We start from the raw sequence: 17,482 nt of genomic DNA on the forward strand, positions 1-17,482 counted from the left end.
ACGGGACCTGGGAACGTGTCAGAAACACTTCCTCCACTCCTCGGCACGGTAATGGAAACGCAAGAGGGTGGCATTAATTAAAGGTAAGGCGCTGAGCAGCGCTGTGTAATTAACAGAGCCGTCCTGCGATCCCATTAGCTCTCAGTCACCGAGACGAGCGTCTGAACGGCACACGGGCTCCTTTTTCCCCCCTAGTATCAATTTTTACATTCTAATTCAGCTTCCGATGAAAAGGTAAGGCAGGAAAAATAACATTTTTTTCTCTCTTGGCAGAAGAGAGAGGGAAAAGTAACAACAAAAGGAGAATGTGAGAGGGGGAGGAAAGCAGGGGGGAGAGGAAGACAGAGAGCTGGGAAAGCAAGAGTGCGTGACAGGAGAGCTGCTCTGAGACTCGCTTTCAGGGGCCTAATAATTGCTCTGCTGGAGGAGCCAGCACCAGAAAAAGAGGTGCAGAAGAGAGGGGTCCGAGGCAGGCAGGTGGGCGACAACAGTGATCACAGGGGACCACACACAACGCTCCGCCCCCCTACACCACCCCTGACACGCCCGCTCCCAGAAGGGGAGATTCAAACACGACCACCCGGGAGAGGTGGCGTGACAAGGGCAGCCACACAGCAGTCTCTCAGAATGGGTGAGGTATTAATCCCTGGTCCCAGGGACACTTTTTTTCACTGTTTTTCCTTATCTCTTCTACATCTTTTACTTCATACAATACTCAGATTAAGTCTTTTCTCCTGCCAGAGCCAGACTTCCACACAGCCAGTATAATTACCCCTTTTCCCCTCTCAGAACAGGAATTCGCAGCTATCTGCACTGCTTGCGTCAGATCAAACCACCGCTGCAGGAGGCAATGCGAAAGCTCCCTGCCCTTTGTTGTTAGCGGCTTCTTTACATGTTTTGGCCCGTTCACGGAGCACGCAGCACTCGTTCACACTGCTCATAGATGAGTGCAGGTGTTCCTGCTGCCGCTGCTAGCCTTCGGCCTTCGCTGTGATGGAGACTCAGAGCCGCCATCTCCGCAGAGATCCCGCGGCACGCTGCTCTGCTTCAGCTTCAGCGGCACACGCCTGTGTTCCCGGGACACCAGCACATCACAGATGCATTACACATGGGGCCATCCCCATTTCACTACATTACAGAGAAACATCTCAGTATTGGAAAAATATTTTCAGTTCAGAATAAAAAAAAACCTAAATGTGGAGGGGGGTGGGTGGGTGGGGGGGAGAGAAGGAGGGATGGGAGCTAGAGATGAAAGACATACCCATAATTCCCAAATTCCAGCCCTGGCAGGCCTGTAGACCTTAGTGGCTCTATTTAAATGGGAAGATCTTCCATTAAAATCAGTCAAGAGGCTTTGCTGCCAAACGTGGCTTTATAATAAAAACTGCTGTCAAAATGCCACTCCAGATTACATGTTTATTACATTTTAATGCAAGCTCCCAATTTTTTTTTCTTTCTCCCATTTTAGACAGCTGTGATTGTTAAAGCGGATTTTTAAAGGATGATGTTAAAGCCAGTACTACACGAAAATCAATATATGGGATTATGAGATCATGTCAAACAGATACATTTTAGAGGAGAATACATCCACAATGTCCGCCTATAATTGTACACATATTGTGTCACATCCAAGGTGAAGAGACAGGCGCCGATTCACAAGCTGAGCTAAATATCATCACTGGATCGTCTGGATGTGTGACCGCACATGGGTTAACATGACCAGCGATTCCCCCCTGGTCTCGCAAAACCACGGCAACCGGTCACAACAGCTTGCCACACAATAAGCAAATCAACGCGCTGCCCACTCGCAGGTATTGGCTCTCATCACCACGGCAACCACAAAAAGACGAATCGTGTGCTGAGTAATCAGCGCCACAAAGAGCCTAGTTTCCATTTGCCCTGTTTCTCTGGGTGTCTGAGAGAGCGTTTTCATGCGAGCGTAAAACACTAGATTCTCCTGTGTTTGTCACACAACAAACAAGCTTAAAACGGACACCGAATGGCATTATGAAAAGATAAACCTCCCATCTTTCAACATCTAAACAGCTGTGCCTATCCAGCAAACGCTCCTGAAAGCGTTTACCTACTGGACTGTGGAGATGGATACAGGGGCACGTGTGAGACAGTCACACGTGAAGCCGGTGTGAAATCGGCTCCTGTAGTAAGAGGTACGGGTAGGCAGGTCGGGCCAGCACGCAGACACGCCCATGCTCCTGCTCTCAGAGGCCTGAGGAGGAGCCAGGGAGCAGAGGGGGACGTGTTGGGCAGACGTCTGCTGCTGGCACATCCTCAACAGCCTGCACACTGCGGGGTAGCAGAGGAAGCGGAGGAAGGCGGAGGGCGTGGAAAATTAGGGTATCCGCTCTACTGTAACGCCACAGATCAGGGCCGAAACAAGGGGGAGAAAAAAATGTCCCAGCGCTAGCTATGCAATCAAATATTGATGAGGCTGGGTGTCGGTGTGGACCGAGGTGTTTAATAATGGTATGGAGGAGTCCCTGGTCAGAGCAGCGGGGGGATGCAGCACCTCTGACCCTCTGTAATTAACACTGCCTGGGCTGGGATGGCAGACCGCGCACCCCCCCACAGGCCTCTGGAAGCAGCCCTGAGAACAGCGCGAGAATCCTGCAGCCCTCCTCCCTCCCGAAAGCGTCTCTCTCGGAAGAGCAGGCCCCGGAGGCAGGACAGAGGGAAGGTGACAGGAAGGTGAAATGTAAATGTACAAGCAGTGTGGGGCGTAGTGGTAAGTGGGCCTCGTAACCAAAAGGTTTCTCATTCGATTCCCTGCTGGGGTGGTGCTTTTGTACCCCTGGGTAACATACTTAAGCCACCACTGGCTTAAGTAAATATCTGTCTGTATAAATGGATGCATAAAATCTATGCAAGTCGCTCTGGATAAGAGCATCTGCTAAATGACAATAATGTAATGTAGAAGTTCCTGAGGACCTCAATGGAAATAAGTCTTACGACTTTATTGTGTTATCCTGGATTTGTTTTTAGATGTACTTGGTGTAATGTATTTTTATTTATTTATTTGCATAAATGAATTGAACAAATCAGTTGTGGCTCCTGATAGGGATTTGCCACATGCATCATCACCCTTTGACCTCCAGATAAGATGATTTTGTACAGTAGAGATGGAAAAAGAAGCTTTCACTCTGTAACTGCTGTGGAATATTGATCACCATTAAAACTCAAAAACCTAAGTTAAGTTTTCGTTGCATTTGCAATAAAAATTCAGGTGCCTCATTTATACTCAAAATCAACAGTGACAGAATATACAGTAGTTCAAGGGCTCTGAGAAGAGAAGCAATGGACAGTTTCTTGCTTGCAGTTGTCAGAACAAGAAGAATTTAAAACTTTTAAATGTGACCAAAAAAAAAATGTCAAAAAAGTCAAATGTTAAGTATTCTAAATAAGGAGCATTATTTAGGTGAAAACAGAGGCTACAGTACGGGTCTTCAAGGGGTTTACCACAGGGCTAGAAGTGTTTTGTGTTCAACAGTGTATGTGCTCTGTGAACTTTGCGAAGTTTTGGCAGTTGGTGCAGGCGCGCTGACATTGAGCGGGAGTGGCTAAGGTCAGCAGCGGCACTCTGTGCATTTCGGGCTGATTCAGCGACATTGATCAGACGCTGCAGTTTGAGGAGGTACACGCTGCCCCCCTCTCCACGCACTGCGGTTTACTTCAGCCCAGGGGACAGTGGTGCTGCATGCTACGCGGATACCAGTCTGCCCAACAGGGGGCGCTATATGCAGGTCGCAGGTCGCAGGTCAGAGTATGGCTTCGCATGGCAGAGGAGGGTGTGTGTTTGGGGAGGCAGCAGGGGCGTGGGGGGGGGTTACCTGCTCCTTGATCTCCTGCAGCTTGTTGCTCTGCTCGCGGATGTCGTGTAGCAGCTGCAGAGCCTTGTCATCCTCCTGAGACACCTCCATGCGTGCCTGCTCCAGGCTGCGCTTCAGGCTCTGCGATAATACAAACACAAACACACACACATGCACACGCACACACACACATGCACGCGCGCACACACACATATGCACATATGCACATAGACACGCACGCATGCACGCACGCACGCACGCACACACACACAAACATCATTACCACACTGCCAGTGGGCATGCCAGGTTCCACACACCAACATGTAGCCATCAAAACTATGAAATAACACGAAAGAATTATGCAGTGACCAAAAGTGTTAAACAAATCAAAACAATCTTATATTTTACATTTTTCAGCCAAAAATATTTTTTTAAATTTTAAGTTTTTTGGAATGACATTCATACATAGGCACCAACTTCACTGTTTACGTTTGCCTAAGAAATAAATTTCATCCATTTAAGCATCATTAAGTCTTTAGATCAATATGTCTCTGAATGCATGGTTTCCATTATCTTAACCAGGTGTGTCCAAACTTTTGACTGGTACTGTATACAGTGTGTAGTGAGACCCACGCTGCACTCTGTGATGTAGGTAGCCAGGTCCTGCTCCAGGATGGTCCTCTGTGTCTCTGAGGCCTTCAGCTCCACATCTTTCTGCTGCAGCACAGACTCCAGGTCAGACATCTTGCGCTGGACTCGGGAGATTTCTTGCTCCATCTAAGTTCCCACATGAAAAGGAGAGAAAACACAACACACAATAAAGGACTGGAACCAAGATGCCAGACACAGATGTGTGTTCACGAAGGCCATTTTAGAGAATATACACAGGGGGCGGAGGGAGGGCTGTACTTAATTGGCTGCCAAAAGGGAGTCCTTTCGAAGATTTCTCATTAAAAACTCAGATCCGGCGGAATTGAAAATCACGGGCATGTGACCATCGCTCGGGGGTAATCAGCCCTGCTCCTGGAGGTCTTGCACTCTACCCAGGCGCTTAACTAACCTCCTGTTTGAACTAATCATTGTGTTGATTGAGTTAATTTAGGTTCCCTCCCTAGTCTGAGTGTTGCTGGTTTAAAGATGGCTTGGAAAAGCAGCAGGATTGCAACCCTCCAGTACTGGAGTTGAGTAGCCCCACAGCTCTGGGGTAAAGTAGTTCTACAGCTCCGGAATAGAGTTGCTCTGCAGCTCTGGAGTAGAGTATCCCTGCATGTCTAGAGTAGAGTATCCCTGCATGTCTAGAGTGGAGTATCCCTGCATGTCTAGAGTGGAGTATCCCTGCATGTCTAGAGTGGAGTATCCCTGCATGTCTAGAGTAGAGTATCCCGGCATCACCAGAGTAGAGTGGCCCTGCAGTTCTGGAGTAGAGTAGCACTGGATGGCTAGGGTGGAGTGGCCCTGCATTTCTAGATAATTCCAAGCATTTAGCACTTAGCATGTGTGTCACAGCAGCTAGGGAACAGGGCTGGTCACCGAGAGGTTGCGGGTTCAAATCTCAAATGGGGACTGTCCTTGTACAACTTGTATTCCCTCAGTAAATAAAGACGTATAAATGATTCATTTGTGAAATGTTTGCTGTAGAACTACAAAAACTGCATCTAGTAAGGAAAAGAATGAAAACAACTAACCTTGGCACACAAGGCATTTTGATTTCTTTACAAAACCATCGGTATACGAAACAAACAGCTCACTCTAAAGCTCACGTAACTGCCCCTGGAACACAGGCTGTAATACAGCGATTTCAGAGAATAGGTGGCAGTGAAGCTGGACAAACAGCCAGTCTTCTACAGCTCGGAATAAAGCTGTAGCTATCCTCATAAGCTCTTCAGAAGCCGCTGAGAAGAGATGACAGCGAGCGGGCTGGATCCACACGCGCCCCCGCACCCGGGAGTCTCTCCCGCCGAGCCAGCGCCTCGTCACAGGCCTGCAGTCGAAGGCAGTTTAAAGACCTGCTCCAGGGAAGTGATGGATTGATGCAATTAAGGCCGTGATTAGGGCCCCGAGGAGGGACGAGAGGCGCGGGGGCCAGCCCGCCCCCGCCCCCTCCCCCTCCCGCGCTCCCCCTCAGTGACACACAGCAGCACACGCCGCGCTACCTTGTGACATCTGTCTTGCGTCTCCTGCAGTTCTTTGCTTTTAATGTGGAGCTTTTTTTCCAGGGAGTTGGTCTTCGCTGGGGAGTTGAGGCTTGCGGACACTGATCTGCAAACACATGAAAAGGAGGAGGAGGGGGGGGGAAGAAGGACGAGAGTGAGAAATTACGCTTTGAATTACCCTAGCAGTTTGGGTATTTGTGACAAACTGTCTATCTACATACTAAAAAAGAAATAACAAACGAAACGGCATTTAAAGGGGTAATCACTCTGCAGTGTTAGATGTGGATCCTGCTTTCATCACCCTTTCAAATCCAGATCAGAAAAGGAGAAACTGCACCAGAATACAAGATGTTGGACAACAGAAATGGAAAAAAGAAGCTTTCACTCTAACTGCTGTGACATATTGATCACCATTAAAATTAAACAACCTAAGCGGAGTTTTCATCCCATTTGCAATAAACATTCAGGTGCCTAATTTACACTCATGATCAATCATTAGAGGTCATACAGTCATAGTATGTCAAAGTTGACTGAGAAAATAAGAGGCCAGGGATTCTCTACTGTTTCTCTTACTGTAAATATTTAAACAAATAAAAATAAGCTGACATAAAATTAGCCACTATACATATCACATACTACTTAGAGTAAAAGTATGAATAAATGCATCATATAATAAATGTATCATGATTAAGCAACAGTAATTAAAAATCTGACAGCATATTAAAAAGTTAATCTCATTAGTGTTTAAATGTTACACTGACTTTGAGGGCATAATCGGAAATATATTTTCCCACTCCTTAGTGCACTGACAGGCATACAGTATAGTGGCATAGGGTCACAACACTGTGAGAGGCATTTCAGACTCTGCACACAAAGCAAGCATCACAGTGTTCAGCACTGCCTGCCACAATAGCACACCATTTGCATATAATTTCCGGATAAGCTCTCTGCGTTCTGTGTTCACTTTAAACAGAATGTATGTGTCCATTATATGTCATTATGGTACACTCTACACACTCAGTAGTGGTAATAACCTGCCGTTATGGAATAAGACATAAATTGAATCGAACGATATGGCTTGAAAAGACACCCTGGTATTAATTCAATTATTGTATCTCGTGTGTATGTGTGTGTAGCATCCGTAATCTGCGCTGTAGCATGCTATAATTACGCCACCACTGTTTTTAGACGTTGGGCTTCAAAACGCTCGAGATAACGCTGCATGACAATTGCTAATTGTGTTTTGATTTTCACCACACACAGCTATTTATATCCACAGCCTATGTAAATACAGGCTGCTGATAGGCTTTCAGGAATTACTGATAACGGTGCTGTACAATGATGAGTTGTGCAGCACCTTTCACTCCTTTTCGAGAGCCCCGAAACACAGCCGTGAGGGAGAATGACTCACCCCGGCCATCAGCAGCGTGTAGCACCCACCTGGGGGATGCAAGGCAGCCATTTTGCCCTGGAACCCCCACACATTAGCTGAGACGGACAGGCCGGCATATATTTAGCCAATTAAAACGCGGGGCGATTCAAGATCCTCATCGAGAATACAAACAAGATGTTAGGGAATGGTTCTGCTCTTAGTGATAAGCACCCTGAGATATTTAACAACCACAGTGGGTCGCAGAATCCATCATTGCATGGAGGATGGTGGCTTTCCGCTTGTTCCAGACAGAAGACTCTCCTGCAACTCGCCCTGCAAGCCCACTTCCAGCAGAAGCCCGATCTTCCCAGGAAGAGGTCCAAACCCATCCCAGTACGGTCCAAACCCACACCTTGGCCCAGCTTCAGCAATGTGGCGAGACCGCTGCCAAAATGGGCTAAACCATCTAAAAAGCTGCTCTGGGTTTGTGAATTCTCATTACGCCCTCATCAGGGGCAATGATTTGGTTGATTTGCCATGTTGAAAGGTCTCTGACTGTAAATACCGCTCGCTGTTGATACACAAAGCTACTGTGCTCAGTCATGCACAGCATATCAGAAAGAAAAACAAACACAGAGTGATTCTGAAATTTAACAGCCAGTTAATACATACACAGCCACTTGAACACCACAACTCACTCATATTTCTGCAGCATGATCCATTATATAAATGATCCACTCTGAAGGACAGTTCTCTGCCTACCTACATTGTGGTCAATATTCCTGATGGGTCTTTAAAAAATGTAAATCAATCAATGTACTGATGTAAAAAATATAAATCAGTCCATGTATTGATGCATACAAGCCTATGTATACTGGTTAACCAATGAGGGAGTACAAAATGTTGGCAATTCCAAAATTTAATGTTGAACATGTCAAGCCATTCAGAGGGAAACGTGCAATCAGAAAATGTCCCAATGCCATCTCTGAGTCATGGAAGATGATGTGAAGACAAGGTCCTCTCTCTTTCTCACACACATACACACACGCACGCACACACGCACGCACACACACAAACACACACACAAACACACACACAAACACACACACAAACACACACACGCACACACACGCACACACACGCACACACACGCACACACACACGCACACACACACGCACACACACACGCACACACACACACGCACACACACACGCATGCACACACACACGCACGCACGCACACACGCACGCACGCACACACACACACACACAAACACACACGCGCACACACGCACACACACTTGGCCTTCTCAGGCAGCCTTCGGATAAATCTGGCAGCCTTTGAGGCTGAGAGGCAGGCGATTGAGCGACAGGATAAAAGTGTTGCTAATAAAAGCTGGGCTCCCGCTCCGGCCCCAGCTCTGGCTCCGGCTCCCACTCCCACTCCCTCACACTGCAGCCCCGCGGAGGCACGGCTCACGAAGGAGCCCCACCGCCTGCGAGAGCCGCCGGGCCTGCACCGCCTGCGAGACCCGCCGGGCCTAGGCCTAACCCTATGCCTAACCCTGCACCGCCTGCGAGACCCGCTGGGCCTAGGCCTAACCCTAACCCTAACCCTGCACCGCCTGTGAGACCCGCCGGGCCTAGGCCTAACCCTAACCCTAACCCTGCACCGCCTGCGAGACCCGCCGGGCCTAGGCCTAACCCTAACCCTAACCCTAACCCTGCACCGCCTGCGAGACCCGCCGGGCCTAGGCCTAACCCTAACCCTAACCCTAACCCTGCACCGCCTGCGAGACTCGCCAGGGATGCACCGCCTGCGAGACCTGCCGGGCCTAGGCCTAACCCTAACCCTAACCCTGCACCGCCTGCGAGACCCGCCGGGCCTAGGCCTAACCCTAACCCTAACCCTAACCCTAACCCTAACCCTAACCCTGCGCCGCCTTGTACTCTTGGGCAAGGTACTTAAGACATATTTGTCTAAGTAAATATCCAGCTGTATAAATGGACTGTAACCTACTGTATGCAAGTTGCTCAGGATAAGAGTGTCTGCTAAATGACAATAATGTAATTAAATGTAAAAATCCTGGACCTCAACATGGCAACAACCAACCACCACTCCACTTACACCACCCAACCGCCTCTTACCCAAGACATACAAGAATCTGCGGAGGGGTATTACTTTTCTTTTTTTCGTGGCAAGATCTGACAACATTTGGTCAGTAGAATCATGTTGATGACAACCAGAAGGTTTCATGAGTACCCACCCCATTTCACAATCAAAAACAAGGGATCTTAGTTGCCCCATCTCCGCTTTAATGCACTCGGAGTGGGTCACCGTGAAAAGCGAATCCATGGAAACACCTCGGCAATAGCCCGAACAGTACGCTGAACAGCAGCTCGACAGGAAGAGAGAGAGAGACTCACACAAAGTGATTTAATCTCTGACAAACGCTGGTGCTAAGCACTACATAATTCTACAACGCCCCCGACTACTATTAATATAATCCCTGAGCAGGGCAAAAAAAAAAACAACAAAAAAAAACGCTAACAAAACAACAAACTCTCGCCCACCAGTCAAACCTACCGACTGGCAAAAGCTCTGCTTCAGCGTGTGATCCAGATTCCCTGATTCTCTTACATCTTCCTTTGCTAGACTGACCTTTCCACCTTTTTCTCCTCATAATACGGCAAAACAAACCCACACAGTCAGCGGACAACAGGGGAACATCGACCTCTGTTAACCCTCTGGGGGGTGGGGGGGGGCGACGGCACCAGCTGTTTGCAATCTGTCCCGTAGCCCAAAGCATGAAGCCCTTTTACAAACAGCACATTACTGGGCTTTGAACTATGACGAGGCTATGAACTCACTAACACATATAAGCTGGTGCTACCGCACCACAGACCCAGTCAGTGAGAAGCAAGGAGGTGAGGAGGCCACTATGTGAGAAAGAGCTGTCCAAAGCCCGCCTACTACAGACAGGGCTCAAGCTCTAACAAAACCAGCTTGGGGATGCCGAGTTTACTAAGACCACACTAAGGTTTAACAAAAGAAAACGCTTACGTTGACCACACCTGCGGAACTCAGTTACCAGCAGGAAAATGCTATGGTGGTGAATGTCTGCTTTGTGGACGGAGCGTCAGCGGTTTGTTTGTACCTACTCAGTAGACAGGTTTATCCCTGCTACTTCTCATTCTCACTCACACACTCAGGGGCGAGGTGAAAGAGAGAGCTTTTGTGTTTGAGTGTTTATTACCTTGGAAACATAATCACACAGTACTCCCTCTACCTCCCATCAATAATAAAAACTTTCCCAGTTCTCAAAAGAGAGCTTTTGTTTATAATGGCAACAGAACATGGCCTTTTTAGTAATGCCCGATGAGTAATCCTCAGGTTCAATTAATCTTCATTTACACTGTGCTTGGAAATGGAAACCTTAAAAATATGCAAGGAAGCTTACATAAAGGAATATTTTTTCAGTTGTGCTTTTTAATGTAATATTACAGCGAGACCCTGCATAGTCCAGACGTCCTACCTTTATATTCAGCTTTATCTGACACACAGATGACCAGAATATGTCTGACATCTTAAAATGATGCAAAAATGGATCAGAATTTCAAACTGAAACTCAGGAAGTCTAGTTTTTGAACAGAAACCAAGCAGACATGCTGCAAGTATTTCCAAATCAGCCGAAGCCTGACTGAAAAACCAACATCGGCGCAGGGAGTAAAACTGGCTGAAAACGCTGTGGTGCGAGATAAGTCTGCCGCAGAGACGGGGTTAATCAATCGCAGAGATTCACTGCCCAGTTAAATAGATGCGTCTCTCAGGTGTCAATCAGCGGGAACAAGATGCCAATAACCTGGCAGCTCTCGGCTTAAGGGGGCTTCACGCTTAACCATCGGTGTAGAATGAAGTCCTCTCTGCCAAATGATGGTGTGGAGGTGGTTCCACAGTCACTTTTTATACACCTCTCCAAGCAGACTCGGGTGGCGTTTCGTTCAAGCGGGCAGGACATTAAGGATGCGTTGTGAGGCCCATTGGTCAGCGTTTAGCATGTGGGGGAGAGCTGCCACTCCGCTAAATCCTTTCACCGTTGCTGATGTCATCGACGCTGCCGTTTCTAAAGAGATCACCATCATCACTGCAGTGTGAAGGGATACAGAGATTTGTCTTTTTATTTCTTCAGTGCGCTGTCTGATCTTTCACACTGACCCTCCAAAACAACATGTGTCACAGTGTATCCCTGATGTACATGCATGAGGATAAGGGAACACTTTATTGATCCCCAGGCGGGGAAATTTGGGAAATACATATTAGGAATGAGGAATGCATATTAGGAACGAGACAGAATATTTGATGATTTTAATATTCCACCGCAAGATCACTAATCAGTTGCTTGGATCAGTGCTCAACTGCTTGTTAATTAACAAAAAAATAAAGAAATATCCAGTTTTATTTTCTTATGAATATTCATAAAGCAGAGCCTATGAACACTTAATGAAATAACAAATAATTAATGTTATTCATTTTCCTGCCTGGAAGTGTGGGTGAATGCAGATTTCTTTGCAGTGAGTCATTATTTACACAATACTCCATACCGTGCTTTGTAGGGGGAAGCGGGGTCTGATTATTTGAACATTTGATCTGATGAGCCATTGAATATTATACCGTAACATCAATCAGAATGCACAACCCCTAATAGGATCCTGACAACCGCAATAACTCCATGCAGAACTCCAAATATGTTAATACCATTCCCTGTATCCCGAGTTAGCCCAAAGCCCCAAATTCATAACCCAGTTCTGGATTTTGGGGGGGAATGCAGGGTGCGGGGCCGACTCCCATGCGCACCATTCAGGCGGGAAACCAGTTGGTCCGTGGGTAATCAGGCCGTGTTCGTTTCCCGTTCTCTCCCCCGCAGACAGAGCGTTAAACTCTGCCGAGGGGTTTAAAACTGATCCGTAAACTCCTGCAGGGGATGGAAGACAAAGCACTGACAGGGGGAGAATAAGCCGCTCTTTAAAAGAGCTCTGAAGCGAGCGGCTTACAATAGACACGAGGCAAGGGGGGGCTGAGGAGAGCAGGCAGGGGCTGCCCACTGGAGGGCGTCCTCTCACACACGGCTACGTCTGCTTGCTATAAAATCAATCTGCCACTCCCATGTTGAAGCAATGACTCATTCGCGGGGCAAAACGGCAAATCAGTCAATATTGTCAGTCAAAGAGAGAGACAAGAAAACATTGGAAAGCCCCAGCAAATTATCTCCTACCCAGCATATGTTCTGCCTCTTTTCCTTTTTTGTTTTGTTCTGCACTGTCCTCTAAAACCTCACACATCTAGCTGAAGGAAGCTACCGGAAAAATGCACCAAATGCCTTGCTCTGCATTTTTGGAGGTCACGGCCGCCTAGGGGCAGGCAACCGATTGATGGGTTTGGAGTTCTCAGCCTGGAGCGGTCATATTCTAACCATGGCAAACCAGAGAGCAAATGTCACTTCAAATTTAGCCTTTTCACACTCGACACCAGTTGGTTTCAGAATTGATTCAGAAATGTTATCGGTCACGTTTTACGATACTTCGTGCCCGAGTTCGCAAGTACATATCTGAGCAATCGACTCCCTGACTGTCTACCACAAACCATTACCAGCTCGCCAGATGAGGGTTGTCTTTGTGTCTACACAACCCATTTAAAGACTAAGCTTAAACCGGCTTTCTCTACCTAAACTGTGGAATACCCAGCTGGAAAAAAATCAGGACCTCAACAGAGTCCATTTTACAAACCCATTTATTTTAACTTGCTTTTAAATTTTCTGCATTTATAAACCTGCTTATTTATACTTGTTTCAATTACACTTTTATTACATGTATTTATAGAATGACATGTATTTTCAAGTGCTTTGAGATCACTGTATAAAAAGTGCGGTATAAACAAAGATTATTATAATAATCCATAATAATTATAGTTATTACAGTATTTACCCTCATCTAATTGCCTGCACCGCTAATTATATTGGACCTGTGCCTGCACTGGTCTTTTATGTAACCATCAGGCCAAGGATGAAACAGCAAGACAGCAAGAAGGAACAGGAGGTTGATGGTGTCATCAAATTCATTACATCACTGTGTCATCAAATTCATTACATCACTGTGTCATCAAATTCATTGTATCACTGTTATGTCACATTTATGTCACATCATCTGTCAAGGTGCCCAAGCTGCAAATTTCTGATTTCACTTTCCACTGCTGTCATTTAGCAGATGCTCTTACCCAAAGCGACTCGCACTGGTTTTCAATTTTGTCCATTTACACAGCTGGATATTTACTGAGGCAATTGTGGGTTTACTACCTTGCCCAAGGGTACAGCAGCAGTGTCCCAGCAGGGCATCGACCCAACAACCTTTCGGTTTACAAGCCCTGCTCCTTACCACTACACCATGCTGCTTGCCCCAAAGCTATCTTCTTCTTTCCCAAAGATTAGTCCATAGTTGGGTTCAGATAAAGCTTTTTCAAAAATAGCAAACAACTAAACGTTGGAGTGACTGTGCTGTTGCTGGGAAAAAAACACTTCCACAGCTGTTTGACATGAGCACACACCCTCACAGGCTTGTATTGTACTTGCTTCAATGTGCTTGCGCCACCATTCTGAGCTCTTTAACCACTTTGTGCGATTATACTTGGATCATTATCATCTGCACTGCTAATTAACAAATTAACAAGAAGCACTGAGGAGAAAAATAGCAGTGGAGAGGGGAAAACGAATCACTGTAAATTAAGCAAACTTGCTTAGGGGAATCTTGCCCCCATGCTGACAGCTCCGCCCTGATTCGCTCCACCCTGCTGGGCATGGAGACCTGAAGGAAGCTCCTCTCCCTGATCAGTATCAAAGTAACTGAGACGCTCAACATGAAACAGAAGGGAATGCTGCTTGCTTTTCTTTTTTCCTGTAGAAATAAACTATACTTCATATCCAGTTCTCACATTTATGATATTGCTATCTACTTAAAAAGCCATAAATGTCAAAAAATGGGGGGGGGGGGGGGGGGGGGTTGTGAATTAAATATGCATTAGGTTTAAAAAGTAATCCTCAAGGCTAAACCTCGGTGACAAATTGCCATTGCCAGAAACATTTCCCGGTAATTCCTCTGCCACTCTTATCGGCTGCATTTTAATGCACTTCCAAAACACAGCTCAGCTGATGGAAACTAAGGTCAGCCGGTGCCTTCCTCAAGCGCAAGAGCAGGTGAACCGCATCAGCCTCTGCCAAGGTCCATCATCTCATGCAGCTGTAGTTTAATTCATATATATTCGTATGTGTGCAGTGTGGTCTAGTGGTAAGGAGCATTGCGTGTAACCAAAAGGTTGCTAGTTCAGTTCCCCACTGGGGGCGCTGCTGTTGTACCATTGGGCAAGGTATTAAACCCAGAATTACCTCAGCAAATATCTAGCTGTGTCAATAAAATTGTAACCTGCTGTATGCAAGTCACTCTGGATAACAGCGTGTGTCTTATATGTAAAACCCATCCAAAACAAATGGACAAATTAGGCCTACAGGAGAGCATTCCTTTTAGCCTTTAGCCAAACAGATTGAACAGAAATTCCTAATGTCCCTTGGTCTCCATTTCTCTCCACCAAGATGGCTGCCGTCAGCCAAGCTTGTTTTGAGTGCTGCTGTGCTAAACCCATTACCCCTTGGTGTGTGTATCTAAGCCCTGCTGTGGCTGGTCACTCAGTCATGCCCAGAGCCCTACGCACAGGTGTAGATACGCGACCTTCACTAAGACCTGTGTGGGCCTTCTAAGTAGAATATGGCCTTCCGAATGGAGAGCAAGAAGATGTACTTTGGCAGTCAGACAAATAGGAGATGCATTTCGCCCACGTGCCCCTGTGCATCTGGCAGATAGGGCTCGCCCTCCGGCTGACCTCTGTCCGACCCGCGTCGCCTCGGATATCAGCAGGAAGTGGGACCCGCGCATCAATTACAGGTGGGCATGGGTCACACCAGGTTGTGCAATAATTTGTAATCTGGCCACAAACAAGAATTAGCATGCAGGTGTCTGAAAGCAACACTGCTGTCATTAACTTGGCACCTGGCCCCATTCCACACTGCAGAAGGGACATCTGGACAGGAATATCCTGTACTACACAACCTGTACTACCTGAAGCACTGTCTTTCTGTGAGAATCTTGCTCCGAAATGAGGACAAGAAACAGTTAATTATACAAAATAGGCAAAACAGAACAAACAGATGAACATTAACATTAACACACTGATAGAAACTGGGTCAATAAAAGCAGGAAATGTATAGAACATCTGTTGTGGGGGACGTTTTACGCCTCTAGCTCAGACGACTGAACTTAACATCTTAAGACAATATATTGGTATACAACCAACATGCAAGCATCTAGAATGACATATTTACAGAAATATATTCACAGTTCACCAGTGCTATGAATTTAAATTTGGCATCTGTGAGAACCCGTGACGAATCGAACCACCAATGCGGCTTTCAGGCCAGGTTGTTTTGAAAGCCGAGCAGGAGGATCAGTTAATGACAGCGGTGCGGTAAGCCTTTCCAGATCTGTGGGGGGGGGGGTGAAGAGGAAGTTAAAGGTTCACGAAACGTTTCTCGAGTTGATGGGCCCTGAAAGATCACGCTGCCAACAGCAGGAGAATGATCGCACCGATTTGCAGCATCAAAAGCAACGCAGAGGTAAAAGAGGGATTAGGGATGTGAAGGAGGGGAGCAGGGAAATGAGACCAACAAGAAAAAAAAAACAGCTTGGAGTGAAGAAAGTTGAACCCTGTGAGAGGGGGGAGAGAGAGAGGAGAAAGATAGAGACTGGGCGTGTGAAGGCTGTAGAGAGACGGGAGTGTTGCTAGGAAAGGACTAATGAGAGAAAACAGCAGGGTGGTGGTGTGGCAGCTGGAGTTACCCCAGGTAACTGGGCTCATAACCAAAACTCTGCAGGTTATAATCTCAGGTGAGGCTCTGCTGTTGCACTTAACCTGAATATCCAGTGGTTTAAATGGAAATTAAAAATAAGATACGCATGCTAATGTGAATGAGGCAATCTACTACTAATAGCAATCATTATTATTATTATAACACTTAATAAGTATGGGATCCCTGGGGAGAATGAGGTGGGTAAACGGTCAAATTAAACGGTTGCTTCCTGTCTGATTTTACCTTTACTCCATATTAAAAAACTAAGCCAGTTGGAGCAAAATCACAGGAATCCAAGCAGCTACACAAAATTGAATGCATCAATCGCGCAAATAGAGGCTATTAGAAATCACAGGAGTGCAGAGCAGCCAAATCACCCAGTCAAAGACAACCAGTGTGCACCATCTGCTGAGAAATGAGAAAAGAAAGCCAGCCAGTAATGGATTCGTAGCGTTTCACCTTTTTTTAAAAAAAGGTAAATAGCTCAGGGAGGTTATGAAGACTTAAATGCGGGGAAAAGAGGCCATTTTCCACAGGAAAAAGCCAACGATAAATAATGGGCTTACGTCTGAGTTAGTGGAAAGCATTATATGATAGGCGCATAAATCTGCCGCCTTATTGTTCTGATGCACTGGAATGCTTTCCTCTCCTTAAACTGGCTGTCGATAAAACAAAACGTCAATCTCTACTAAGACCATGGGGGGTCTTTAAATGAACACATGTATGGCATTTACAACACCGTAATAGAAAAACAAACCCAGTATTTCTCTTCTGCTGTGACCTACCTCGGGCTCTCAAAGTTCAGTCAGCCAAATTATCATTCCAAATGTCCTGGGCATGACTAATTCCCCAAAAGAAAGGCTGGCTGAAAACAGTCAGTGTGACATAAAAAATGAAACATCACAGCAGCATAAAAAGAAGAACTCAGCCCCTCACATGGCTAATTCTGGCCATGGCCCACAACAGTACAAAAGCACAAAAAGGTGACCCATTCTCCAATTTCCACACTGACAAATGTCCTCTTACAAATGAACACAGAAACACAGGCCAGATGAACTGCATGTCATGAGCAAACATGGCAATAAACCTACTCTACCGATTTGAGCATAGCATTTAAGAGCAATCAGATCACTGCCAGGACCAAAGATGCACAGACTCCTCAATGGAAAAGCTACAAAGACACCA

At 46.4% G+C, this 17,482-nt stretch overlaps 1 protein-coding gene across 2 annotated transcripts in view; it reads right to left on the reverse strand.

Annotated features, from left to right (window-relative positions):
* LOC118776102 (citron Rho-interacting kinase) overlaps positions 1–17,482 on the reverse strand; it is a 73,079-nt gene that overhangs the window by 37,135 nt on the left and 18,462 nt on the right. For both annotated transcript variants that reach the window (XM_036526183.1, XM_036526184.1), the window contains 3 exons: positions 5,978–6,083; positions 4,458–4,601; positions 3,846–3,965 (listed from right to left, as the gene is read on the reverse strand). In XM_036526183.1, coding sequence (XP_036382076.1) covers positions 3,846–3,965; positions 4,458–4,601; positions 5,978–6,083 — 370 coding nt within the window. The remainder of the gene's footprint in view (positions 1–3,845; positions 3,966–4,457; positions 4,602–5,977; positions 6,084–17,482) is intronic.

This window comes from Megalops cyprinoides, chromosome 4, assembly GCF_013368585.1.
Source record: "Megalops cyprinoides isolate fMegCyp1 chromosome 4, fMegCyp1.pri, whole genome shotgun sequence".
Lineage (NCBI taxonomy): Eukaryota > Metazoa > Chordata > Actinopteri > Elopiformes > Megalopidae > Megalops > Megalops cyprinoides.